Below are 27,550 nucleotides of genomic sequence, written 5' to 3'. Positions count from 1 at the left end.
ACTTCAGCAAGTCATCTTCACCATGTCTACATACTTAATTACGTTGAGTTGCAGCCATGTGATTGGTCGATTTGTGTTAATAAGCAACTGGCTCTGATTATAGATCAAAATTTTCAGCTGATCTCAGCCACCTTCTTTTAGTTAACCTCACTTCTGCCTGTTTGTTAGCTGGATATAATTTTTATGGCAAAACACAACTAAGTGTTGAAGGATTTCCAGAGTTTTAAGAAGCTGCAGCTTCTTCTATGACAAATAGCAAAAATGGAGGAGATGTTGTCGTCATGTGTTATATATTGTGTTTAAAAAGTTTCCAGTGAAGAGAAAAATTTAGAGATGTTTATGTAGCCTGGGAAATGAGTTACCTCACAGAACACAATTACTGGGGTTCTTTTACAGCAATTGAATATAAATGACGAACTTAACACTGTACAAAAGTGGCAAGACAATAAAAGTAATAAAAATAAAACCCAAGAAAATACAGCAGTGGGCTGTGTCACAACAGTTCTTTTCAACACATCAGATGGAAGTTACAGGCACCGAGGTTCTTGCTCTTCCTTTACATAAAGGAACATGGCAGTCTCCGCCCTGCACCACATATAGGCTCTCTTCTCTCAGAGATCGGTCTCTATTTTACCAAAAGATGGACTCTTAATTAGCGCTCCTCGTGTCTCTAGTCAAGTCAGATGTCCAACAGGAAGAAGGCCCAAAATGCCCCTGGCCAAGTGTTGGCGGAAAGATATAAGCTCCTGTGACACTGCCATCTAATGGCCACATCACAGGACATCTGTTTACACTATTTAAAACATATTTAGCGCATCTCTATACATGCAAAGAACCACAAAATAATACAAACTAAAGCAGAAAATAAATGACAAAGCACAAACATTGCACTATAAAATAAACAACACTTTAGCCATTTATAAAGGCCTCTGCGGGACACAATCTATGCCTAAGTGACAGATTTACCACCTGGCTACATGAAGAAGAGGAGACTTGGTCATGTCTTCTGCCCACATTGGACAGGCAGGATGCTGAACCCTCAGTTGCTCTCATCTGGTTTTCATCCATTACCGTGTCAGTGTGTTAATGCCCGAATGAGAAGGGAACAGCTGTTGTGCAGGATATCTTTATGTATACAAAAATGACCAAATATAAATAACGAATGACACTTTTTTCTTTGTTTTTTTGTTGTTTAAGGAGTTGCCATTAGCAGCTATGCCAAATACTGCTACAGGAAGCTGACAAAAGCTGCCCTGACTGGCGCCAAGAAGGTAAGCAGCTTGTATCTGTCACATGAAATTATTCTATTACAAAATTCTTACCTCTTGTCAATGCAGTCAGCAGTTTGGCTGCATTTATTTCTCTGGATACATTAAATATTATTTTGTAATATGTAACCTGAGTGGAAAGGAAAACTAATTTACACAAATGTCTCTTTTTTTTTTATTTATTTTTTTAATCCCTGAATATTTACACTTGTGAAAACTTTTATTAGGTTCATTGGACATTTCAGAGTTTTATAGCTTTTTTTGTTGCCTTTGTAGGAAGCCTAAAAAGGTTTATTTCACTAATACTTGAAAATTTAACCCTTATTGTTGGTTCATTTAATTTTATTCATTCTTTCCTTCCCAACCCTTTCTAAAAAATTCCCAACCAGCTAACTGGTTCCAAATGAGGGAAAAGTTTGAGTTCTCCTCCTTCTGCCATGAAATGCAGCTGATTGACAGCTCATGCTAAGCAGACAGTGTTGAGAACAACTCATTTCACAGGACATGATGATGATGTTTTGAAACTGGGACATTTCTAAGACTGTGATATACCTTGAAACCAGAAACTGGCTCATGGCTGCTTTCTGGGTTCCGGATGTTTCTACTGATTTTAAGTCGGAGTAGATTGTTGTATTGCTGTCACAACACATTGTCATGCAGACATGTTTCTGTCTCTTGACATTAATGTCACATGGTGATATAAGCAGCCTGAGTTAATTCACTGTGTTTTACTCACATATTAAGAATAAATAACAGCTTTGGTCATACTGGTTTCTCTGTCTTAAGCACTGACATTTATATTAAAAACATCCAAGACATGTTCTGAATATTTAATTGAACTTTGTTGCCTGTGGTGGCTGTTTTTTTTTTGTTTTTTTTACTGTGCTGTTCATTGTGTTTGATGAATGTTTTGGTTATTTTCTCTTTCAGACATGTGTCACCTGACCCCATCATTTATTTGTTTCTCTCTTGTGTTCTGCTGAGCTCTTCACTCACATCTCTTCCCCCTAAACCCCTTGCAAATATCAAAGATGCTCAATATTCAGTCAGAAAACAGGATATCTCTTAGAGCCTCTCAAACCACATCTTTGGAACATGTGTATATTGTGATTGATGACAGCTGATCAACAGCTGATTTACCTCACAACTGGGTCATTTGTCTGCAGCCTCCAACTTTTTTCTGCGAACTTGTAATGTAAGCTCGGTAGAGACAAACTTTCACTAACACCTCATTCATGAGCTGTGTGAACTGTGGTTGGACGTGCGTTTTTCTTTCATACATTAACATATTTTTGTTGTCTCTCTGCAGGGCCTGCAGAAGCCCTGCATAGAGGAAGTCAGGCATGCCAGGAATGCCATTTTCAGTCCATCCATGTTTGGTTCCTCCCTGGAGGAAGTGATGGTGCTTCAGAAGGAGCGATATCCAGACCGCCAACTGCCCTGGGTGCAGACTCGTCTTTCTGAAGAGGTTCTGGGTCTCAATGGAGACCAAACAGAAGGCATCTTCAGGTAAGTGACAGAAGGCAGGTAAAGCAGCTGTCAATAGCGAAAGGATTAAAGACCACGGATGTGACAGATTAGACCTAGCTGAGGTCGAAAGGCGTTTTAGAAAATCATTTCTATTCTACTCTGGAGAACTCTGAAACCAGCACACAGTGTGTTTCGTTTGTTTTATTAGACCCTCATTAGCTGCTGACCTTTCACAGCAGCTACACTTCCTGGGGTCTTGTGTTTTATGGCATGACAGACATGAACTAGCTTCTTCACTGTCAAATCAGATCAGCTGTACATGTCAGCTGTACACTGTCACACATACACAGAACACAGACATGAGCTGCAGGCAGAAAAAAACACTACGAATATTGAAAACAGAACCGTGCCTGTGTGCTTTGATGTTGTTAACAGGAGAAAGCTAAGATCAGACTTAAGATAAATGTCAAAGCAGCTCAGGTGAAACGTTCAGGCAATCTTCATTATTTAACTCTGTTTCCCAATCCAGGTCCTGGGGACGCCCTGCCCTGCATGTTTTAGATGTAACTGTACTTTAACACCTGAATTAAATGAATGGTTCATTAACAGGCTGCAAAGAACTTGATGAGGAAATTCATTCATTTGAATCAGGTGTATTGGAGTAGGAACATGTCTAAGACATGCAAGGAAGGTGATCCCGAGGACCTGGATTGGGAAACACTGATTTAGCTCTTGCTTTCCCCTCCAACACAAAGCAGTCATTTATACTTTATATGTGTTTTTTCAGCAGAGCAGAGCTAAAGCACCACAAACAGCTGCAAAACAAACAGGAGCAGCTCACAGATCTGATATTCCCAATACTGCCCCCAAGTGTCAGATAAGCGCTATAACATGGACTTGTGTGCAGGGACCTGAGTTAAGCCTTCAAGTCTAACTGACTTATGACTTTTGACCTCCAGAGTGCCAGGAGACATAGATGAAGTCAATGCCCTGAAGCTGCAAGTGGATCAATGGAAAATTCCCACAGGACTAGAAGACCCACACATTCCAGGTACTCCTCTGACACTCTTCTTTTGCAGTGTGCTTTTTATAGCCACCATGAGGCCTCTTATTCACCAGCCAGAACCATCATCAACCAGAGACATCCTAATGGGTCTCCTCACTACACCAATAAATGAATAAAATACAACAAAATGGCACTTGAACTCACCACAAAGACAGCTTCCAGTGATCATCCAGGATGTACAGCCAGTACCTGTACAGGAAGACACAGCTCACCACAGAAGGTTTTATGTTATATAAGGGAAAGCAGAAGAGCCCAGATTCAGAATGTCCATAAATCTGTGTGTACTTGATATTTTCCAGTAATGTATAACAGAATCTGTCTTGAGTCATAATTATTAATTGCTCACCAGGTTCCTCATGCCACATGTTGCAGTTAGTTCTGTTCCTGTGGTGGAGAAAGCTGATTATCAGACTGGTGTAGTTCATGGTTTTCCAAGTCCACTTTGGTTCAAGGCCTGAGTGATGAAAATCACTGCATCAGTCTGCAAGGCCCAGCCAAAACAGCAGACATTGCAACTATGCATTTAGCTTACTGTGTTATCAACTGTGTTGATACCAAACTTTTCAAAAACAGTTGTAAACAAGTGTTGGATGGTGCAAAAAGAAAATAAAAAGATAAACAGGCTTGTACAAAACAACATCTCCATCTTAAAGTTCAGTTATTTTTATAATGGGAACTTCAGGATGGAAAAAAAATGGAAAAAAAAAAAAAATTGTGTATCTTTAGCATAAACAGCACAGGCCTTTAGTTCCTGCCATGCATTGTGGTTTCTGTTGTCAGCAGAACCACTGTGTGTTGTGAGGTTCAGAGGCAGATTGAAGGGTCAAAGTTGCTTTTCCTCTGAGCCAACAGCACAGAAAGCCCCCAGTATGCAAAGGATCACACTTCATGGGACACTAACATTGCTGTCCTGCCTCTCAATCAACCATGCTGGACTAAACCAGAAACTAGGACATCACTATATTGTCTGTTTAGTCTGTGTGAATAAAGGTGTGTGACGGTGCCATTGTGAGGGGTCTTCTTAGCACCACTACAGCACATTAAGTGTGAAAAGTGACCCAAAGATCTTTCTGCAACTGTATCAGCTGTTCAGATGACTCAGTTTGGTTGTTAAACAGGTTTCAAATATGCTGTCTCTGTGTCCTCGGGGGGGTTTCAGCATCACTGCTGAAATTCTGGTACAGGGAGCTGGAAGAGCCGCTGATTCCTCATGAGTTCTACGAGGAGTGTATCAGTCACTATGACAACCCAGAGGCAGCTGTCAATGTGGTTCTGGGGCTGCCGCACATCAACAAACTGGTGCTCTGCTACCTCATCCGCTTCCTCCAGGTAACACCCACTGTTACAGTTTATCAACCCTCCCAACACTTGAGGGCTGATTGAGAGTTGTTGCTGCTGACACTATTGACAAAGATGTGGTCTTACTAGCATATTAAACATGGATAAATCAGGAGGGAGATGGGACACTAATCACATTTGAGTTAATAAAAACTCCCACTCAGACTCCTGCTAGATGCAGCCTATGTTTATGTAGAGTATTACTGCTATTACCATTAACACAACTCAAACAAATTTTAACTAAGTGTATTAGGTTCAAATCACATCCCAGTGGTGTCTTTAAGTTGAACCAAGAGCATTAAAAGTTTTTAAAATCTTCAGTCTGAGCAAACCTCTTATGTGTGGTGTGTACAGGTATTCGCCCTGCCCGCTAATGTGGCCATCACCAAGATGGATGTGAACAACTTGGCCATGGTCATGGCTCCCAACTGTCTGCGCTGCCAGTCAGATGACCCCAGGGTGATCTTTGAGAACACCCGCAAGGAAATGTCCTTCATCCGGGTGCTTATCCAGAGGCTGGACACAAGCTTCATGGATGGAATCCTATAGCCCCCCCTCCCTCCGTCCCTCCCACTCAGTCACACCTACACATCCAACAGCTGTGCTTGACCCTCGGCATCTCTGCGCTCCCTTTAACCTGCTTTGTCACAGGCCCTGCACTCCCCCACCCCCCCAGCACAGAAACATCACACATACAGATCAATGCTGCTGGGTGAACATCATCTCCATCATGTTCACTTTAACTGAAACTGCCTTGATTTGAGTTTGACCACTCTGTGTTTTGAGTTGAACCAGCTGTTTTTTCTATTCTGTGAGTGCGGTCCTTCAACAATTTTCTGATGCTAACAGTACTGTGTGTGCCTTCACATACATTATTACAGTACACACATTCAGTATGAAGATATTAGCAGGGATCTCATCAGTTCCTTCACAGGCAGATTTGCAGACCTCTCTGTATGTATGTTCTTTTTTTTGCAGCCTGACTTATTTGTTTTATATGAAATTATGTTTTTCTCTTTCTTTCCCCCAGCTTAAATACATGTGCACTGCCACATGCACACATTTACATCCAGGTCTTGCAGTGTACAATGTCATATAATGTAAAGCAACAATCATCAATAAGATGACTGAACAAAGCGCATGATTAATATACATGACTTCTCACACATTTACAGGCAAAGCAATGCATCCATATTTAGCACTAGTTTTTCACAAATATAAATTCTGCACCATGCATACTACTCCCACCCTGCCGGGTAAAGAGAACATATTGGCCTAAAGATAATGTCTGGCTGTAAACACACTGGTACGGGGACTACTCTGTTGATCATGAAGCTTTCAGGTGAAGACAACATGGACACTAAAGCTGCTCTGCTTTGTTTGACTTCATAAACTGAACATTCCTGGGAAGGTTGTATTTAAAAAGTTTTGTAATGTCAATTTTCAAATCCAGGATCACATCATACTGACCCAGACTGCTCTCTCTCTCAGCTTACCTCGTTAACCATTACACTACAGTACTCCTCCTCCCTCTTCACATCAATCTCTAGATACCTGAATTCCTTCACCTCAGGTATTTACTCTTACTTAGCCGAGAACTCTAAGCCAACAAATCTTGCTTCAGATGTAGACAAATTAGTTCTGTAGTTACTTCAGACTCATCACTGAATGAAGCCAACAGGACAGCATCCCTTTCAAAGCATCACTGAACAGCACGAATACAGAACAGAGACGACTACTCAGAGATGGCTAAGCTGTTTTATGTGTCCATGTTTTATTCACTTAATACATGGAAAGCTAACCAGCCTGTCCACTACTGATTTTGGGTAACTGTTTCCTCTTGATTGGCTAAACTGGTGCTAACAGATTAACCAGTGACTTTTACTGTGGGTCCAAAAGTAAAGTTGGATGATCATCCTGTCCTCAGTTGTAGTTTGTGAAGTGATCTCATGGCAGTGTTGCAGCCTTTAGCGTTTGGTCATTTTGCAGAAATCTGTCCACTCTGCCATCGTATTTGGTGCTGAACAGCCACTCTGGCTGTTAAACACAGCTTCATGAACTGATTAGCAACAGATTCACGGAGGAACAGCACTGCCAGCAATCGTCTCCATGTCTGAACGCAGCATGTCCATAACTTCTTTTAAGGGGAGTGAGAATTGAAAGATCTTACTGAGCCGCCTGAACCCTGCAGAGGATCAGTTCACCACCAACACTGAGCCCAAACAGGCCTTTCTGCTTACTGATGGTTTGTGAATGTCTAGCCGTCTGTGTGCTCGTCCCTTTCTGTCTGTCACTGTTTACAAAATGTGTATCTCATCCATCCTGTCTGTGAGCAAGTACTGTTGTTTAATATATTTATTTAGATTCCTTTTCTATATTTAACTGAAGTTCAAGGTTTTTAACACTTTATTTTATATAATTTATTTATATTTATTTGAGATTTCCTTAATGCCTTCTTGAGATGTGTTGTAAGCTCAAAGGTGTGTTTTGTAATTGCACAGGTGCGCAAATGTGAATGAATGTGTGAAAATGCCTTTGGGTTTGTAGTTGTCAGTGTAGCAGCAAACAACTATACTGAATTTAGCTGCCTGTGTGATTCATTGGCTGAAAGGTTGATGGACACATTCAGACGCCCTGTGAGAACCTGGGTTCTGTCTCAAAGGTCCCCCTGGTGTTCTGTCTCAGTGAGTCTGTGGCTATATGAACCTTCTTGTTGTGAAGAAACTGGTGTAAGTGTGTGATATACAGCTCACGACAACAAAATTCACTGTACAGACTAAAAAGAAGTAAAAGTGGAGGTAAAAGCAGAGAGCGATTAGATCTCTAAAAGAATTCATCTGTAAGCAGCTCACACAGTTTAAACCCAATGTCCAAAAGTTTGAGAACCCCAGTTTTCTGCCCACCATCAGTTCAGCTATCAGAGAAGTGTAAAACTGGAAAATCAGCTGTTAGGTTAGTTGATTCTAACCTGACTGCAGTTGTAAGGCTGTGACAGGCCTCTGATCAGAGCTGATGGGCTTCAGCTCTAACAGTAGATTCTGATAACAATATCCAGTATGAAGGGGGATTTAAATATTTATGTGGACTGTTGGAATCACAAGTCTTTAAAGATGGTTTGGTAACTTTTCCAGCTGGAAATGAAGTCTACACTTTTGACTCAAAGCTGGATTCTCATTATCTTCTTTTGGGAGCTGTGTGAAGGATATGAATGACATTTGAAGTTATGTTCATGGTGGACAGAAAATGTTTCAGGGTTTACAGACTTTCAGAAACCTCTATGTTTTCTGGTCATCAACTGTTGGTTTAGGAAATAGACTCGGCCATTACACTGTGTCCCTCATTGCTGCATCTGTCAACATGCTGTTACATCAACTTTAGCTTCATTTTTTTTTAATATGTGTATCAAAATCTGGTTTTGGTGTTAAGACTGTCTGTTATAACAGCCTTTTTTTAAAATTTTTGTTTGAGAAAAGACAATGAACAAATTTTCCAGCTGTCCCATAACTGACAACAGATTTCTTTATGAAGCCGTTTTGAGTTCAAATCAGATCAATTAGTGATAAGAAACCTCAAAGATGGTTAGGCTGACATGTAGCTGCCGTGTGCGCAATGTATTTGTGTCTTTGTTTTATGTAAGAGGTGGTTGTAGACAAACTCTTCAAATCAAACAATCAGCATGCAGATAGGATCTTCACTCTTTAACTGGAACTTACTAAAATGTTATTAAATTTATGATAAAGCAGTCTTTCAGTATTTAGCTTAAAAGATTCACTCAAACATATTCAGTCCTTTCTAATCCATTTTCTGTTTTTTTCCTACTTGAATTATACTGAGTTGGTAGTTGGTGTTAATGCTTACTGTCTAATGTAAGAAAACAATGAAAACACCTGCTGTGAGCTGCTCTTCACCTCAGTGTGAGGCCTCCAGGCTTTTCACATGTATATTGAAGTCCACTATCACTCACACTTGGTCTGAGAGAAGACTCTGGAAGTGTAACAGACTTTGGTTTAATAAATTATTCAATTGTCAAACTTATGTAAAAGCTTTTCTTTGCCTGTGCTGCAGTTCTTCGATGCAAGATGTTCTGAATGTCATATTTAATGAACATAAGATTCACAGGACTCATTGCAAAGCAGAACAATAAAAACATCCCTCTCAGGCTAAATGAAGAAAACTACCAAACTGATCTAAAGATGCAAGTCTTTACAAGCTTTCCTTCCTTTTTTAAATGTTTGATTCTTCCTCTCTGTGTTCACATGTTACTTATGTGGTCGACCATCATATCGGTGGATTTCCACCCCATAGACAGGAAGAGAGTGAATGAACGGAGTTTCTGCAGAGCAGCACTCCATGTGTCAGGATCTCGGTTAGCTGGATTTTTCCTCAGGTCGAGGCTCAGGTTGTAAGGAGGTTGATGGGTTGTCAGTCTCTTTGCAAACTCCAGCAGATCAGCAGGCTTAATGAAGTTGGAGCTGTTTAGAGTTAGGAACAAGAAAAGTCATGAAAAATGTTTAGTATTTTGTAAGATGAAGTCTGCACATTTTCTTCATTCTCGCTTCTCAAGCAGCCCTTAGATGTCAGATGTTGCTGCTGTTCAGGACACAAACAGGATGTAGGCTTCTTTTCACTGGGACATTATTTCAGTTTGTCCCACTAACTTCTGCCCACTGCTTTACTGAATGTTTTATATTCATAATAAAGATGGCTAGCCAGAAGTGGCGAGCCACTTTGTGAATTAAATAGGACTGTCTACTTACTTGCCAGCCCGTCAGTGTTTATTCAGAAGAAAACAGTTGATCTGTAACCTGTTTAAACTAATCTTTGCAAATAAGAAACATTTAATAAGCCTTGCAATCTTTTGCATCGTTATAAAATTACTAAAAAACAAACACATTTAGTTTGAATTGTCAAGGAATTACAGCTTTAGAAAAAAAGATAGATGCCCTTATGATATTTCCAGCTGCAGTGCAGATGATTCAAACAAAATGTTTGTTTTTAGAGAACCAGGCTTACACTGTTAACCAATCACAGAAGCTCCAATACCAAGTCTGTCCAAAATCAGACCATCAAATGTCGGACGGAGTAATGACTCTTTGATATCTTATTACAAATTTGTATAATTCTATTCAGGACATACAACTGTTTTTTTTTTAACACAGAAAATCTGTAAACATGCTCTATGTAAAGGAGAGATGGGATAAGGAAACAACAGGGCTCACTCAGATGATGAGCAGAATAGAAAATAAAGAAAACTATCGGCTATTGTTTTAGGAAAGAATTCTGTTATAGGTAGATCACTCGATTTATCCAGGCATTAGTCACTGTGGTCAAGGTTCATTATCATTTATATCCACAGAGCACAATGTGAAGAATTATCAATTTAGCTATTTTCAGTTGAAGAAATAAGTCTGATTTCAAGGCAAGGCAGTTTATTTGTATAGCACATTTCATGTACAGGACAATTCATAGTGCTTTACAAAAAACAAAGGCATTACAGATATTTAGAAATAGTAAAAGGCATCAACACATAATCACAATAAAATAATAAATTACATTAAAATGATTAAAAGCAAGTTAAAAAAAAAAAAAAAAAAGTTAATGGATATTAATTAATTTCTCTTAACTTACTGGAAACCAGTTCAGTTCTCACCTGATGTCCAGATGATTCACAGAGCTTGATGGGGATCCTGAGAAGAGCTCAGCCAGCACACACACATTCCTGGCTGTTGACAGAGTCAGTGAAGTTCTTTAAACCACATGAATATTTCCTTTCTATTCCAGTTAAGAGAAATACTGATAGTGAAGATACAACCAAAACAAAAAAGTTGGTAAGGTAGAACACACACACACACACACACACACACACACACACACACACACACACACACACACACACACAAATAACAATAATAAAATGCATGACTGCTTTTTATTATTATTATTTTTTCTGACTTTTTCTTTATCGGTAGCACAGGACTTCTTTTGTTTTACATATTTTGTTCAGCATTTCTTTAATTTAGGGTTGCAAAATTGTATCTGAAATTAATCCTGTTTGTGAATATAAATAAACAAATATATTTACGTATAAAAAGGTTTCTCACCCAGCCGATTCTGTGCCAGACTTAGTGTGCGGAGTGAAGAAACTTTCCTCAGAGCCGTCACCAGCTCCAGCAGAGTCTGTTCTTTGTTCGAACATGTCTCCAGAAGACGACAATCATCAAATCGAAGCTCTGAGAGGGGAAAACAAGGGGGTTTAAGAGTTCTACTAACATATCTAAAACTGAAACCTGTTATGAAGAAGAAAAACACTTCATAAACAACTGAAAAAAAGCATCCTGTTTTGACTCACCTTCCAGTTTGCAGTTTCTCAGTAGATTCAGGATCTCAGGGAGACAATTGGATAGTTTCATATCCTCCAAAATGAGAGTCCTCAAGCTGTGGTTGAACTCTGAAAGGTGAGTTTGTTTAAACACCATGTCATAAGCCAATCTGATGTAAGCAGCTGAGACCAAGAGCCAGCAGCACAGAAGTGAAGAATATCCTGCACAGTATGCAAACTGATAAAAAAAAACTACAACATAATTTATGTGATAAAATTGTAAAATTAAAAAAAGAAAAAAGAAAGAAAAAAAATCAGCTAACTTTAGAATAAATGCCAAGAAGGTCACAGCATCAGAATCTCATTGGTCACTCAGTATTCTTCTTTAAGCATTTATAAATAAAATCTCATAGAGGATTCTAACAAGCCCACAATGGATCATCTAAAGTAAAAGTCAAAGGGATATTATTTTATTTGTCTGTTTAATACTGATCCATAATATCCAACGATACAAACTCATTCAAAATACTGGCCATTGTTATAAACAGCTGCTGCATAAACACAACTTAATGCATCATGTGTGGCAGCCAGGAATCAAATGTACCGCCACATGGCACCATGCATGACACAGTAGGAGACCTACAGCACAAAATCCACACACAGAAAAAAATCGAAAACTGTGAAAACATCTCACACTGATGTGAAATTACCTGAGAGAGTGGTGAGGAGTGGGCTCAGTGAGGAGCCAGTGGGTAATCTCATCCCAGCAAGGTGAAGTGAGGTGAGATGTGGGGAGCGTCTCAGTACATACGTCATGAAGTTCAGATCTGACTGGAACTCGTGTACTTTCACTGTTAGCCTCTGCACGGGCCACGCTGCAGAAAAAAAAAGATTGGGGAGCCGTCACCTCAGACTGATTCTTAAGTGTTCGTGTAAAAAAAAACAACAAAAAAAAAAAAACAAAAAAAAAAAAAACTTTTTTGAACAAAAATAAATTCTTCTATTTTCAACTTCAATCTTCTGTTTTCTTTATTAACTGTGACTCCTATTTCACATATACATGACAGAAGTAAGAAAATGAGACTGCAGTTCTCAAACACATAAAACTATACTATCTGTCTTCCTTCTGTTTCCCTGTTAGCACTTCTAGTTATTCCATTTTGTTAGCTTGCGATCTCATTTTTCCCATTAGAACGATTGGAAGATATTTAAATTTCCTCCACTGTTCTCTATGTCTTGCTCCTAACCTGCATCCTCTTTTACTTGTGTAGGAGTTTGTGTGTTATTCCCCTAACAATTTGGTTTTGGAGAGCTCAATCAGTTAATCCTGCTGGTAGTTAACTCTTTATGGCATTGGATATTCATCATAGCATATTTAGCAAAACACCAAGGAGAAATTGCTCAAGCAGCACAACACATAAAAAAAAAAAAAAACTTTTTTAAAAAAGGGGAAATATTCTTAAAATGTACATGCATATGTATTCACCCCTTTTGCCATAAAGAAACCAAATGAACCTGGTGCTACCCATTACCTTCAGAAGCCACATAAAGTGTCTGCTTTCTGGAACTCACCCCAGATGGTCTAAGTGCAAATAATACAGAAATAAATGGAAGGGCCTTATATGCATTTTCATTATTTAAAGAATAAAAGTGTATGAAATCAGGAAATGTGTTCTATCAGCTGTGTAGAAAAATTCAGTTCATATATGAGCATCTGAAGTCTTGCAGGTTTTCAGCCTGATCTTGTCTAATGTGGCCAAAGTCCCCAAAAAGCAGTGGAATCGGCTTTTTTAATCACACACCAGAAGCGAACTTCATCATTGTCAGGCAGCATCTCTGAACATTTCTTCATCCACGCTCGAACTTATCAGCCTGGTGTTAATTACCTTATTTAAGTGATGGAATGTCTTTCTGACTCTACAAGATCGCATGTTCACAATTCTCCTCCACCCCAACATGCAAAGACACATGCGTGTGCACACGCAGGTAAGTCCACTCCCACCAGCAGACAGGCAGAGAGCGTGTTGAAAATTATGTGGGGTAAATAACAGGGGGAGGGGCTCTGAAACCATAATAAAATGTGTCACAAACTTTGACTGCACCTGACACTTGTGACTCAGCTGGTGGGAGAACATCAAATAGGATTTGTGGTCCCTCGATTATATTCCGGACCTCCACGTGAAGTGACGTCACAGTGTTGCTTGCATCCAGTAGTTTCTCTATGAGGTTTGTGGTTGGCAGGAAACTTATTGTGAGGTCAGTGAGTTTGCCACAGGAGCTGTCAGACAGCTGCTTCAGGGCTGAGACCAGGTCCAACACATTGGACTTGCTGAATTTGGCTAAACACACAGCAGAACAAAAGTTCAATCTACTGATCATTCTCTGAAAGCTGATTACCATCTATTAAGTTTTTCTAATTCATTCTGTACTAACAATAATAATGCTGTAAATAGATGTAATGTCAAATTCAGTTTTTGGAATTTAGATGCAAAAGCTCGAAACTGTTTCAAGTTACAAAATTTCCAAACAACTCCAGGTCAGACAGAAACAAATCATATGCATTTATGTTATTTATTTGTCATATGCCCCATTTCTGCTAAACATGCACTGCGGGAATCTGAAAATAAAAAGAAAAAAAACTTAAACTTTCTCAAAGTAATGAACAGGCCAGAAGGGTATTACGAAACCATGGTGATTGTTCATTTCGAAGTTTGTGAGCACATACTAGACAATTTTACTATAGCAGCTTGAGAATGGCATGATGGCATATTTTACTAAACTTGTGTTTCTATAACGCCATTTTTGGCTTAAACAAATTTCTGCTGGAGAGCCTTTACTTAAACAGTGTGGACAACGTGCTCGTCATAAAATGCTTTGGATCAATTGAATCACACGAATCCAGCTTTTCAAAAACATGTTTCATGATCAACTATGCGCTCTTCATAATTTAAGGGGCTGTGAAATTATGCAGCATACAGCTGCTGATCCACTGGTGTTCTGGTCTACTGGTGTGCAGGTGAAACTGCATGTAAATAGTTAAATCTATATCGTGACTCTGTGTACATAAACATTATTCCCTATACTAAATAATAAAAACATTTCAATTATTTTGGTGAATATTATGTGTCCATGATGACCACTGAACCCACCCCAGCACAAAAATAGCATACTTACAACTGTGAAGACTCAGAGATTGAAGGGAGAAAAATGTGGGGAGGGAAGAAACCAGGATTCTGAGAGAATCGGATCCACACTGGTAGATATTCAGAGCCTCAATCTGTCCCAGCGTACAAGGAACTGCAGAATTAACCTCACAGTGAGCAAAGTTCTGGCAGATAACCTGTGAGTCAACAGTAAAGCTGAGATTTCCAGAGGCATCCTCTAAGCATGCAGAATCCAACCTTGAGCGTTTGAATGGAATGATCTCATTGCCCTGGTTATCTGAAGCCCTGGTCATTAGACCTGGACTACATCCGGCTCCATCTTCACTGACTGGAGAGGTCTGTGACACACAACTACTGTCCATCAAGTTCTTCAGCTCTGGGTTCACATAGTGTGATCCCCTTCCATGCAAGAGCCATGCTAGCATGATCGGATTAGGTATGCTTACAGTTAGTTTTGTAGCAGCTCCATGGTCAAGTAGGCGATGGAGGATGTACAATGAATGTTGTGTGGTCTCCTTTAACAGATCCATGGAATCAGTGATGGTTACATTCCTGATACGCTTCTCAAAGATATTCAGAAGAGGCTGCGGCCCAGAAGTTAAACTCTGAAAAACCTTTTGGGTATTTATGTGGCATGCCTTGCATAAGAAATGTTGAATACATTTCGCTGCAGCCCACAGAAATGATGTGTTTAAGTTAGATAGATTTTTAATAATATAGGGGTTCCTGTAGCCATAAAGCACAGAAGGGAAAAGCCAGGTCAAAACTTCTTGTTTCGCCTCATCTTCTGTGGGGAACTTGATAGCCTGAAAATGTAATATAAACATGTCACATCTGGTTGACATATACAAAACACGCACATTTGCATCATTCAATAAGTTAAACATACGTAGTCACGGCCCCGCAGGTCCTCTAAGATTGCCAACCATCTAGAGTAAGTGGATATACCTGAAACAAAGAATGTAAAACGTTTTGTTTTTTTTTTCTTCTTCTCAAATGGACCTTTTAAAACAAATATGTCCAGAGAAACCAGAGGAAAAGAGTCACTCACCTCTCTGATTCAAGGCAGGCTGGATCTCATCCAGCTGACATATTGTCAGATGAGGGAGAAGATCCTTGATGAGATGTGTAGGAAGACCTATATTTAGTAGAGACATTAGAAGACAAACTCATCCATCTCCAATGAGTAACAATACCCCCAAAACAACGTTCTCCAAATTATAAATCACTGCAGTTACAGTAAGGATGGCTAAAAAGTCATATCATGATAAATTAGCCAGCCCTAAGCTTCACCAAAAAGAAAAGCCTGAAGCCTAATCTTAGCAGGTAGAGAGGTTGTCCGTCTCCTGAACCCAAGCTGGGTACAGGTTCCACAGAAAGGGGACTGATAACTGAAGGCTCATCGATTCTACTGTGGGAAACAACCAGTAAACCAGTAAAATGCTCCGTTTGGAAGCTAACTATATCACCAGTTTGTAATTTTACCAGGAAACTGATGAATGGGCGGTAATGAATTCTTAACAAAATATGGTGAAACAACTGTTCAGTGTGTGGGTCTATTCTCTGAGAACTTGTACCGATAATTGAGCTTTTCTAAAAAGAAAGTACTTACTAACAACTGCTTCTGTCCCCAGAGCGAGGAAATGTTCCCTAACAGCCAGAAAACATAGATTCTTAAGACTTCCTCCTGCTGACTTGTGTGCCATGCTCGGCAATTTTTCCTGGTTTACCAATTTTCAACATCCATTACAATATCAGCTCAACCTCAGTCACTGGTGTAGCCAACGTTTGGTTTTCTTCTTCTCCGATCAGTGGCTGCCTGTTGCCTGACGAAGAAGAACGGAGCTTACTACCGCCATCAACTGGTGTGTTGCTCTAATGACAAACTTACTTTTCATAAGAGAAATAAATGAAGAGAAATTTGTCCGCAAATGATTAAAAAAACCAAATACAAAAGGATACAACGATGGTATTTAACATTCAAAGGAGCCTCTGTAATGTCTGTGTTCTTGCTGCTGATGGGAATGCAGTTTGCCTGGTGTGGATATACTGAAAGCTGATTGGTTGTGCTGGTTTCTACTTGGTAACCAATCATGATGAATCGTGAATTTGTCCATAAACGTAATTACTTATTTCCTTATACTTGTTTATTTATATTTGAGCATGGTAGTTTTGGTCCCCATTGTACTTTATCTTCTTGAGGACCTGCATAAACGTTTGTCAAGCCAGTATTAAGACTCAATAATAAAGAGGTGATTCTTTGTTAATTTGCTGATAATAGAATATGGCTCATAGATATGAACTATAAACTAAATAAGACCTATGTATGAAATATGAAGCATTAAAATATTAGAACTATATGGGATAAAGAATCATAACAATGTGAACTTTAATAAATTAAGTTATATTAAATGACTTTAGCTGGAAAAAAAATCAAAATATCATGTAAATAAATAAAATGAATAATAATTAAAGTTGTACAAATTCTGAGATACAAATGGCATATAGACTTGACAGAAAACAGACTGGTTCCTGAGCTAAGTTTTGGACAACTGTGGAATGAACTGAAGTGAACAATTAACTTAATTTTATGTAATTTAAAACATCTGATATGACCCTATAGAAAATTTGAACACTATTCCTACTCCCTTCCTCAGAGTGCTGTGGGAAAACTAAGCCTCCCAAATATTCTACAAACTGTAGTACATTTAATTTAGAGTGAGATAACTAATTAATGCTAGTAAATCTATCAGTGTTAATTTTCTCCTTAATCCTACATGTGCAATCACATAGCCTATGTGAAGAAATTTCTGGACCGTTTATTATTTCCCCTTTATTTTTTTCACTTAAAGAAAAGAAAATGCCAAAAGTCATGAACAAATAAATATCAGCATGTACAAAACATGTGGTAGTATAACAGCCTATTGTGTACGCCTGCTATAGTACACCCCTCTGGTCCTCGTGAGAGCGCTGGTGAAAGACAAAGGAGACGGCAGCATCCCAGGAGGCTTTCAGTATTTGGTCCCTCAGGCCCTTTTTATCAACACAGTGGTTCCACTGGGAAAGATCACTGGTGCAGTCTGAATCTTCTGCAGGTGGCCGCACCTCTCTGCCATTTACACAGCGACGACAGCGAAACCTAGAGAGAAAAATTTATTACACAAGTCCATTTAAATATATGACACTATAATACATGAGGTGAAATGATAAGCAGCAGTTTCAGCCTTCCTGCTTACATATCTAACTAAAAGCACCCAGAGGGCACAGACCTCCACCAAGCCATTGTAATTTTTTTTTTTTTTGGCCAGTGATTGTGGGCATTAGTTTTTGAGTTGGACACTCTGATGGCAAAACTATCTCTAAAATGATCTCTCCAAGGGCAGGTGCAAACCTATGTCACAACCCGGTGGTCACGTGACCATAAACCGCTTACCATGAACAAACCTTGCATCATCAGTTTCAAGTTTTCTCCATCAGTTTGGGATAGAAAATTATCAATAATGTCACACAGTTATATTGATACCGTCAATGTATCAACCCTCACTGTGCTAGAAAAAGAAATGAGGTGAAGCTAGTAGCGGCATGACTGAATGAATTCCCTTACCTCCATCCCCGTCACATTGTGAAGGAGGTGCTAACAAAAAACATTGACAACATCACAAAAACCACCAACAGACATTTGTTATCATTACTGTAACCAGCCATTTCAAAGTAGTTTTTGGTATTTCAAAGAACGATCTCTTGTTATCTGGAAAAACTATGTTTATGGCAGCCAACCACACAACTTTTTGCCATATGAAACTCAATGAAAAGCAAAGAAAAATCTATGAAGATCAAAGCTGAAAATCCAATGGTGTTACGGAAAAAACACCAAACAAAACCTTTTGTGAAAGACCCAGATGTGACAAAGTTCATTGACATTCCCGAATGTTTCCGCCTGCCCTGTGCCTGTAAAGAACCCTTCTGCCTTCGTGGAGGTAAATCTTAGAGCAGCATTAGTTGACACAGATGTGGTGAAGGAGGTTTATAGTTTTGAGTGTGAAGCTTGGTGAAGCTGGAAGGCATTTTAGATTAAGCTTTTCACCTTAGGACTTAAAAATAGAAGACTAACTTTTGCATTGTGCTTCCATCTTTTCTTTCTTTCTTTTTCTTAGAGCCCTTCTCTTTCTGGTGGAGCACCGTGTAGGGTCTGTGCATGTATAACCTTTGCATGTGCATAATAACGCATCTGCTTCATCTAACAACTAAACACAGCTCTCCTTAATATAAGTTTATACATTTGACATGTTAATTGGCTAAAGAGCAAAAAAAGTTTTTTTTACTTGTCATGTGTGTCACTGGTCGTGTCCTCATTGAGAGTGAAGAGTTCTCTAAGTTCGCCTAAAGAGAAGTGACGCTCCACGTCCTGCTCCTCATCCACCACACAGCTGCTCAGGGCTTTCTTATGGGCCTGTCTCTGCAAAATCTTCTCCTCAATGGTCCCCGTCTGCCAGAAAACAAACACCTGTTAATGTAGAATACTGCAGATAGACATATTACAGTTTTTCTCATGTCAGGTCATTAACAAAATTTTATTATTTTTAAAAAGAGATGAGATAAATAAATTTCTAAATTTAGAACTAAACAGAAAAACAACAAAGGTAAAGATCTATTTTATCAGATGTCTGCACTTTGTGAGATGTTTAACTGACAGAGAGAAGTCTGTAGATGTAGCAGGTCTTCTTCTGGCCATCTCTCCACACGCGAGCCATTGCTTGCTCATCATTGGCTGGGTTCCAGTCGGGATCAAACATCACCAGACGATTAGCACCAATCAGATTAAGGCCACATCCACCAGCCTTGCTGCTCAGCATGAAGATAAACTCTGGGTTCTGTAAAAAGGATTAGGTCTTGTTCATGCTTTTAATGCTTTCACTATTATTTAAAACGTTTTAAGAACATTTAAACTCACAGATGGACTATTGAATCTTTCCACAATTTTGGCTCTTTTCTTGATGGACATTGTGCCGTCCAATCTAACATACAGGTAACTGAAAGAGACAAAAAAGACGAATGCTGCTCACTTTTACAAATAATTTAAAATCGGACACAAATGTCAAACATTTCTTCTCCAAATCACCTTCTAGATCTGCACAGCTTTTCAAAGAGGTCTAGTGTTTGGGTGTAATTGGAGACAAGCACCACCTTGTCACTAGTTGTAGTCCTCGTCATTGCCAAAATGTAGTCAAGAACTAGCATTTTCCCTGGAACAGAGGAAAAGACTTATAAAAAACAAGATACAGCTTTGCAGACTCGCGGAAGCCAGTTTCACTGATAAAAGTTAGTGTTAGGATAAGGCATTTGGCTCTTATACTGCAGACAACATTTCTGAGACTACTTAACACAGTTACCTCTATTGTTGGCTCTTATTTGAATATTGAATAATTTTTTGTCTGGATAAAAAAAATGTTGCTGTCAATTTCATATCAAAAAAGCTTTGAGAAAGATTCAGGAGCTGTTCATTTCAGCCCAAAGGTTGCTCTAATTCTGTATATCAGTGAAGCACTCACCTGTATTTGATCCATTCTGTAACCTATCTTTTAAAAATAAATTATACTGCCTGGCCAAAAAAAACATTACATTCTTAAAAAAAAGGTCACAAACTAATATTTTGTTGGACCACCTTTAGCTTTGACTACGGCAGCATTCGCTGTGGCTTTGTATTGATAAGCTGCTGCAACGTCACAAGATTTAATTCTATCCAGTGTTGAGGTTTATATGCATCACATGCGGTCATTCAATGACTTTTACTTCAAAGCCGTGATTTTTTTTCCCCCAAATCCAAGATCTTACCAGAGAGTTGCGGTTCCACAGCTTTAGTACTGTAACCAGGAGGAAACAGATCTAGTGCTCCCTCAAAGCCCTCCTCTCCTTCCACACACTTTTCATAGATCAGAGCTGGATCTGAGGAAAAAGTCAGTGGTTGATATTTTTAACCACAAAGAAAGCAGGAATAATTAACCCTAAAACGTGTTGAAAACTACACAGCTGCATCTTAAAGTAAGCCATATATGTTAATTTAGACTTTACTGTGACGTCACTATCCTTTTGGAAGGAGAAAAAAAAGGGATAAGTTTTAACACCTAGAGGAGTCTCAAATAATTACACTGATTTACAATAAACAATTATACATTAAAAAGGTCATGATGCTCAATACCATATGACTGACAGTGTGGGCAAATGAGACTACATTTTTAAATGCAAAAGTGGCAAGAATCCATGCAATCATGAAAGTACTTGATATCAAAAGATTAATATGGCTTGGGGTAGTACCACTGCTAAACATTTTGTTGCCCAAAACACAATTCCTCTGTGGAGCTTTGAAATGAGAAACCCTTTTCTGTTTAAACATTTCATTTGTTGTGTTTGCACAAATTTAAATTACATATGGGGTTTAACAATGTACTGTCATGTGAAAAAGGAAGTGCATCCTCTTAGAATCCTGGTCCTCACCAGATCTTAAAGTCAGGACACGTCACACTGTGTCATTATTTAGGAAACAAAAACTAAAAGTCAGAAGTAGTGTGCTAACAACTAAGTCTATCCTCACTGGCTGCACAGGAATTAAAAGGGTCGGTAGAGGCCAGGTGCCGCTGATTAATTGATTATCATCAGTGTGAGCACTTCAGTAAAGCAGAGGGTCTTTTTTATGTTGGACATCATTGAGAGGGATATCAGAGAAGGCGGTCATCTTAAAAAAAAAAAAAAAAACTGCTGCAATGTGAAACCTTTTGGATTGTATGACTGAAAGTAGCATAACTGATATATAATAATGAACTAAGATACTCTCCTTCTATTTTGTGCAAAGTGAATTGTAAAAACAAGTTTTGTATTTGCATTGGATATATGCAGATTTTGGGAGATTGTGTTGAAATGTCAAACGTTATTTATTTATTTATTTATTGTTCCCTTTTCCTCCTGTTAAGTTAATCCAGGTTGCATCTGAACAAACTACAAGACTGGAACACAGACAGATCAAAGCAAAATGGGGATGTTTGGTCATAATGCAAAACGGTATTTAACAAAAACCTCATACTAACTATCAAGCACAGCAGTGGAAGGTTAATGATTTGGACTTATTCTGCAGCTACAGGACCTGCACACCTTGTTGTCATCGGGTGGACCATGAACTTTTCTGTACACTAAAGAGTTCTAGAGTCAAATGTGAGGCCATCTGACCGACACCTAGTTTGGCTGAAATTAGGTCATACAACAGAACAATTATCCCAAACTAAGCAGCAAATCTACAACAAAATGTCTGAAAAAGAAAAGAATCAAAGGCTTGCAATGGTCAAATCAAAGTCCAGGTCTGAATCTGATTTAAATGCTGCATTGATTTAAAGGGCTGCACATACACAAATGCTGCAAACTTCAATGAACTGAAACAAAGTAGCTAAGAAAAGTGTGTAAAGATCTCTCCACAATATCAGATGGGCACTGGAGGAGGTGTGGTAGAGAAGCCAAGCAAATAGAACATCATCTGCAGATGATAACAGACTGATAACTTCTAACAGAAAACAATTACTTCAAGTTATTGTTCCTATAGGTGATTCTACAAGATGCTGAATCATGGGGTGATTTTAGTTTTTGTTTATTAAATAATAACTGTTGTGTTATGCGCCATTTTACTCACCTCATACTAACACCTGGTAATGATCAATGACTTTTATTAACCCCCGACACACAAACCTTATCATTAAAAACTGTGTCACTTCCTTTTTCATATGACTTTTTACTGAAATTATATCTTAGAAAACATCCAATTTCATTGGAAACAGGGCTGCAGAAAGGCAACGACAGTCTGAATCCTGTCAAAATTTGATATTTTACCTGGTCTGAGAGATATTAGGACAGTCTGATCATTTGTCTATTGTTCTTAGATACATGAAGCAACAACTGCAACACTTACGATTACACAGCTTCTTGAGAGATGTGATTGAAGACAGGGAAGAAACGCTTATTTTGCCCTCCTGTAATGTCTCCATGGGTTTGGCTTGCCTCAGAAAGTGCTTATAGAGTTCTGTCTGCAAAGGAGTCAGCCTGCAAGATATAAATCATGGCAACATTTATTAAGTTTGCATATGCATGAATATAATAACTTTCCTCAAACAACATTATTAAAACAATAACAATATATAGAAGAACTTTCCTACAGTCGATAAAATAGCCATCTTGTATTAAGCTTGATTCTCAGTCTGTGTTAGCACTGTGATGTACAGATTTAAACAGGGTGCAACCTGTTGATTAGTCAAATGACAGCTTTATAATGCTTATCAGGATATAGCAGGGTTAATAGGCATAGAATGGGTTTGTCGCTTTGATTGTGAAGAGTGACAGGAAAAGAAAGAGGGAAATGTGCCCGAACCACTTTGCTGCCAAGTCACCCTTTGACAAGAATATTATACTGTATGTGACGAATGTGAAAAATGTAAACTACGACTGTTTGTTGGATGTGAAATCCAGGTAAATATGATAACAAATAATATGAAAAAATTACATGAAAGTATATGTGAGAAATGTTTGTAAATCTCCAACCTGCCATCTGTTTTCATCCCAAGTGAGTCAGCCTACCTGCAGCACACAACCTGCTCAATTTTCACTGGAAGATACTTCGAGAGGATGTCAGATGTCCTCCTTATCAAACACCTGTTGATGCACGACATGATTAGTATTAACTGAAATAAACACAATGCATACACACAAACACACACACGCAGTAAATTCAACTCCATCTCAAATTGAAATGCCAAAAGAATAAAAATCCAAAAATGAGAGAAAAGGCTTTACATGACCTTGTTTTAATACATTAAGCTGAAATCAGATTTAACTGGACTTTGTTTAGACTTTAAGTAAAGGTGAACTTAAACTGACATAAAACTTTAGATTCTTCTTGAGTTTACCTGTTGACAATGCTGATCAGCTCCTTGAGTTTTTCTTCTCCTGTCTGTCTGTCTTTATCACTGGCATCTGCATCCCTACCCTTGAGAATGGGAAGCTCAAACCGCTTTTTAAATTCTTGAGCTGTGCCTGCAAATACAGTGAAAAATCACCAACATTATGTATCAGAAATAAGGCCAGCGTGTTTGAGATGTTGTTTGTGTAGTGATGCTTACCAAGAATTCCAGCATTAACAAAGTGGACCAGGCTAAAGTACTCCAACAGGTCATTCTGGATGGGAGTCCCTGATATCAGCACTCTCCTCTGGGCACTCATGGCATTCAAAGCCTGGTATGTCTGGTTGTCAGAGTTCTTTAGCCTATGGCCCTGCAGCATACAGACATTATTGTAACATACATGCTTCAAAAGTCCTTTACATGTTTGAACTGCATTTAATGGCAAAGTACCTCGTCACAGATAACAAGTCCAACTTTGCCCTTGTGCAGAACCCCAGCATGCAGTCGAAACGTCTCATAAGAAATGATCAGGATTGGAGTTGGCACTCTCAAACCATGTTGAGAGATGAAGTTCACTAGAAATCATAGAAATTGAACAATTTATCATTTTTAAGATAAAATAAGTCAGTGCAAAAGAAGCCCAACACTGACCATGTGATGATTAAATCTGGCAATAATTTGAGGTTTTAATATTTAATAGCACTAAGTGGCTGTAAAAGTTGATGAACAGGGTAGCGGATCCTGTCCTAGTCAGACCTGGATTTTAGCAGTTCCATTAAATGACGAAAATAAAAAATAAACTGTGCTGCAATCTGAAATTTCAAACGCATGTTTCAACCAAGACCACAGGTAAAAAAATGAAAAAAAGTCACCTTAAATTCTAAAGATTGTGAATAATTATTGCTCATTTAAATTCTATGTAAAAAATCCTAAAGTGCAAAGCTAATGTTACCCCAGTTTCAAGCAACTGATGCTGCTTACAGTGATCCTTATATGGGATCCAGATAATCTTTAAAGTAAACATGTGGTCTGGTTTAGCTCATTTCACAGCAGTTAGATTTATCTGTGACACCAGACCTTCTTTCTCTCTGCTCTTTTATTTTAATGAAGTAGATGGAGGTGCAACATTTCCTGTATTGCAAACATTTTATGAAACCCATTCCTATTTTTTACTTACAAAGCCATGAGCAAGTTTTACTTCCTTTAAAAACAAGTAGCACATTGGATATTACTATAATCATAATACATTAATCAACTTTCACAACTGAGTAAATTAACTTTGATCGTCCCCTTTTTATATGGTATCGTCGCAAGTTATGAGTTATCTTGTTTTTAGTTGGACAGTTTAACCACAAGATAGTGCTAAAATGTTTAAATGCACTGTTAATGGTCTGATTACTGAATAATATTGTTAGACCAAATGATACCTTATAAATTTTTAATTAATTACATTTAATCATGTGCTAAAAAAGCAGTTAGAGCTCACCATTGACTAACACTTAAGTTTATGATAGGGTTTTTCCAGACATTTTGCACAGAATGTTTATGAGGAACAAAATAAAATAGAAAGCTTGGCTACCTAGTTGTTTATCGATCTCATCTTTCGAGCCTCCATCAATGGCCACAGGTGAAATCCGTCCTCCCAGCCACTTTCCTACTTCATTATACCAGTTGCGAACCAGACTAGAAGGTGAAACCACAATTGCTTTGTCTATCTCTGGCTTAATATCAGGGCTTTGACGTAGCAGGGTCCACATGAGGGTAATACACTGCAAAGTCTTTCCCAGGCCCATCTCATCTGCCATGATGCAGCCATAAGATCCTGGAATACGTCTGCCCGTCACACACTCCCACAGGAACTTCACCCCCTTAGTAAATCAAAGATATCTCATTTTAATCCACCAGAAAAAAAAAAGCTTACTGTTGAACTTTTTTTAGTCAGTAGAAATCTTAGTGATACCTCTCTCTGATGGGGTCTGAGCACTTTTCCCAAAACTGGATCCACAACAACATGGACTGGTAGCTTGTCTCTGGATTAAAACAAAAGAAACTTTTATCATATAATTCATGTTGGTCATTTTTACTTAAATGCTTTTAATGTTTCATGTAAAGCACTTTGAGTTGTCTTGTACATTAAGTGAGCTATAAAAATAAACTTGACTTGTCACCTATACAGACAGAAAAAAAATCATATCATATATATCTATATATCAATCATTCATACATTCATTGATTCTCTGAACCGCTTAGTCCATTATGGGCTGCAGGTAAGCTGGAGGTTATCCCGGCATTAACAGGTTAGAGGCAGGGTACACCCTGGCCAGGTCACCAGTCCATCACAGGGCCAACACACAGGGGACAAACAACCATTCACACTCGCACTCACTCCTAGGGAGAATTTAGAGTCATCAGTTAACCTCACATGCATGTATTTGGACGGTGGGAGGAAGCCAGAGTACCCGGAGAGAACCCATATATATATATATATATATGTATGTGCTATACAAATAAACATGCCTTTTCATTTTCACTAAAGCTGCTAAAAAATAATGATCAGAGAAGGCTTGACTTGTTGGACAACTGACAGGTTCATTTAAAATCTTCTCATTGGTTTTTTAAAATAAATAAATAAATACATAAAATTGTAATCCCAGTTGAAGGAAGATTAACAAATACTTTTAACTTACTTGTCAGCTTTGATTAGATCATGAGCACTGAGATTTGGAGGCTCATAAAGTACCAAAGCATCTTCTGCAAAGGGATCGTGAAGTGCTTTTCTCACTCCTGCTCGTTTTAGACCAAGTGCCCTGATTCCCAGTGAGCCTTTAAGAAATATATGAAGAGAGGTGTGAGGTAAGTCTTTATTCATGACTCAGCACAAAAAAACCAAAACACTGCAACTTACCTGTGTAATTTGCAATAGGAATTTTAAAAGGTTTGGATAGAATACTTCGGATAAATGCCTCCTGTGGAAAAGATTTTTAACAAAAGAACCTGGTCATGTTAAGTATTGTATCATTGCTGTATTTACTGACAAAAGCTGGCCAAATATATTGATAATTTCAATTACTTACATGTTTGTCACCTTCCATACATACAGGCCTGTTGTTCAGCTGTGTCAGAGGCTTTCTAAAAGGAGAAACATGGCTTTCTATCACCTTGTCTCCTTTTCTTCTTTTCTCCTTAAAGATAACAAGAAAAAGAATGTACTCAGTCAAGCATGTAATGTTTCTGTAATCTTACTGCCTGTGTAAACTGAATAAGCTGCTATATATATTAATGTAATACTGTCAATAAAGTTTTTTATTTTTTTAATCGTTCCATTATTACTTATACAATATGTTGGTTGTTTGCAGGTTTTTCTCATGTTTATTGTTGGGTCAGTTAGCTGCTTTTTAATTGTGGTTCGACTCTGTCATTGTATATGCTAAACCCCTCTATTAAATGTAGCTACTCTGAAATGAGCTTTGCATGTTTAAGAGTCAAACTAATGTACTTACAGTTTTACATATCCAGTCATCGTCTTCATAGGAATCCCCTGGCTGCTTTCGTTTCGCAACCTGACTGGGAGCAAGACTCCTTCTCTGTTTATGTGTCGACATTAACAATATATAAAGTAGTTAGTAAAATCCATAAACGGATTACACTTATATGAAGATAAACAGTTAAGCTTGCTTACCATTTTTCTCGTGTTTCCAACCAGGCTGTTATATGACTCTTCTCATATTTGTGTTGCTAATGTTACCCTTTATAACTTCCCAGTTACTCGGAGAAAGCTAGCAACACGTTTAGTCGTCTCCGTTTAACAGCAGTTAAACTTAGAAAAACTTAAAGTCCGACTTTGCAAAATCCTTGCAAGAGTTTGTATATTGTCTGAAATGACGCCAGTCCTACGGAAGAATCAGTTCATCAGTGATTGAGCCTACTGAGTTTATTCCTTGGTGAAGGCTTTTCCTGGAGACTGCAAAATTCGCGCTGAATGTTAAACACAA

The 27,550-nt window shown here is 38.5% G+C and overlaps 3 protein-coding genes across 7 annotated transcripts in view; 1 reads left to right on the top strand and 2 right to left on the bottom strand.

Moving 5' to 3' along the window:
- arhgap39 (Rho GTPase activating protein 39) overlaps positions 1–9,173 on the top strand; it is a 34,001-nt gene extending 24,828 nt beyond the window's left edge. For all 3 annotated transcript variants that reach the window (XM_042006607.1, XM_042006608.1, XM_042006606.1), the window contains exons 7-11: positions 1,198–1,271; positions 2,578–2,777; positions 3,698–3,789; positions 4,964–5,133; positions 5,497–9,173. In XM_042006607.1, coding sequence (XP_041862541.1) covers positions 1,198–1,271; positions 2,578–2,777; positions 3,698–3,789; positions 4,964–5,133; positions 5,497–5,691 — 731 coding nt within the window. In that variant the 3' untranslated portion in view covers positions 5,692–9,173. The remainder of the gene's footprint in view (positions 1–1,197; positions 1,272–2,577; positions 2,778–3,697; positions 3,790–4,963; positions 5,134–5,496) is intronic.
- On the bottom strand, positions 9,166–16,570 carry lrrc41 (leucine rich repeat containing 41). Of its 2 annotated transcripts, none has more exons than XM_042006610.1 (10): positions 16,238–16,570; positions 15,677–15,763; positions 15,515–15,573; positions 14,636–15,431; positions 13,564–13,800; positions 12,172–12,339; positions 11,492–11,590; positions 11,244–11,372; positions 10,793–10,865; positions 9,166–9,614 (listed from the first exon to the last, which is right to left on the bottom strand). In XM_042006610.1, exons 1-10 carry the CDS (start codon positions 16,329–16,331, stop codon positions 9,395–9,397), a joined length of 1,962 nt encoding a protein of 653 aa, XP_041862544.1. In that variant the 5' UTR covers positions 16,332–16,570; the 3' UTR covers positions 9,166–9,394. The 2 variants fall into 2 exon arrangements, with proteins under 2 accessions (XP_041862544.1, XP_041862545.1); XM_042006611.1 differs by having other exon boundaries at positions 12,172–12,336; positions 16,238–16,568.
- Positions 16,571–17,434: 864 nt separating this feature from the next.
- Positions 17,435–27,550, bottom strand: rad54l (RAD54 like). 2 transcript variants are annotated; one of them, XM_042005266.1, is made up of 18 exons: positions 27,238–27,550; positions 27,059–27,142; positions 26,633–26,740; positions 26,464–26,524; positions 26,246–26,381; positions 25,519–25,588; positions 25,138–25,426; positions 24,009–24,133; positions 23,778–23,928; positions 23,565–23,691; positions 23,236–23,310; positions 22,574–22,704; positions 20,458–20,568; positions 19,745–19,868; positions 19,577–19,655; positions 19,317–19,496; positions 18,948–19,111; positions 17,435–17,764 (listed from the first exon to the last, which is right to left on the bottom strand). In XM_042005266.1, the coding sequence occupies exons 1-18, from the start codon at positions 27,238–27,240 to the stop codon at positions 17,563–17,565; spliced, it is 2,220 nt and encodes a 739-aa protein (XP_041861200.1). In that variant the 5' UTR covers positions 27,241–27,550; the 3' UTR covers positions 17,435–17,562. The 2 variants fall into 2 exon arrangements, with proteins under 2 accessions (XP_041861200.1, XP_041861201.1); XM_042005267.1 differs by having other exon boundaries at positions 26,633–26,737.

This window comes from Melanotaenia boesemani, chromosome 14 (genome assembly GCF_017639745.1).
Source record: "Melanotaenia boesemani isolate fMelBoe1 chromosome 14, fMelBoe1.pri, whole genome shotgun sequence".
Classification (NCBI taxonomy): Eukaryota; Metazoa; Chordata; class Actinopteri; order Atheriniformes; family Melanotaeniidae; genus Melanotaenia; species Melanotaenia boesemani.
Note: the sequence above shows the minus strand (reverse complement) of the source record. Positions and strands in the feature narration are given on the sequence as shown.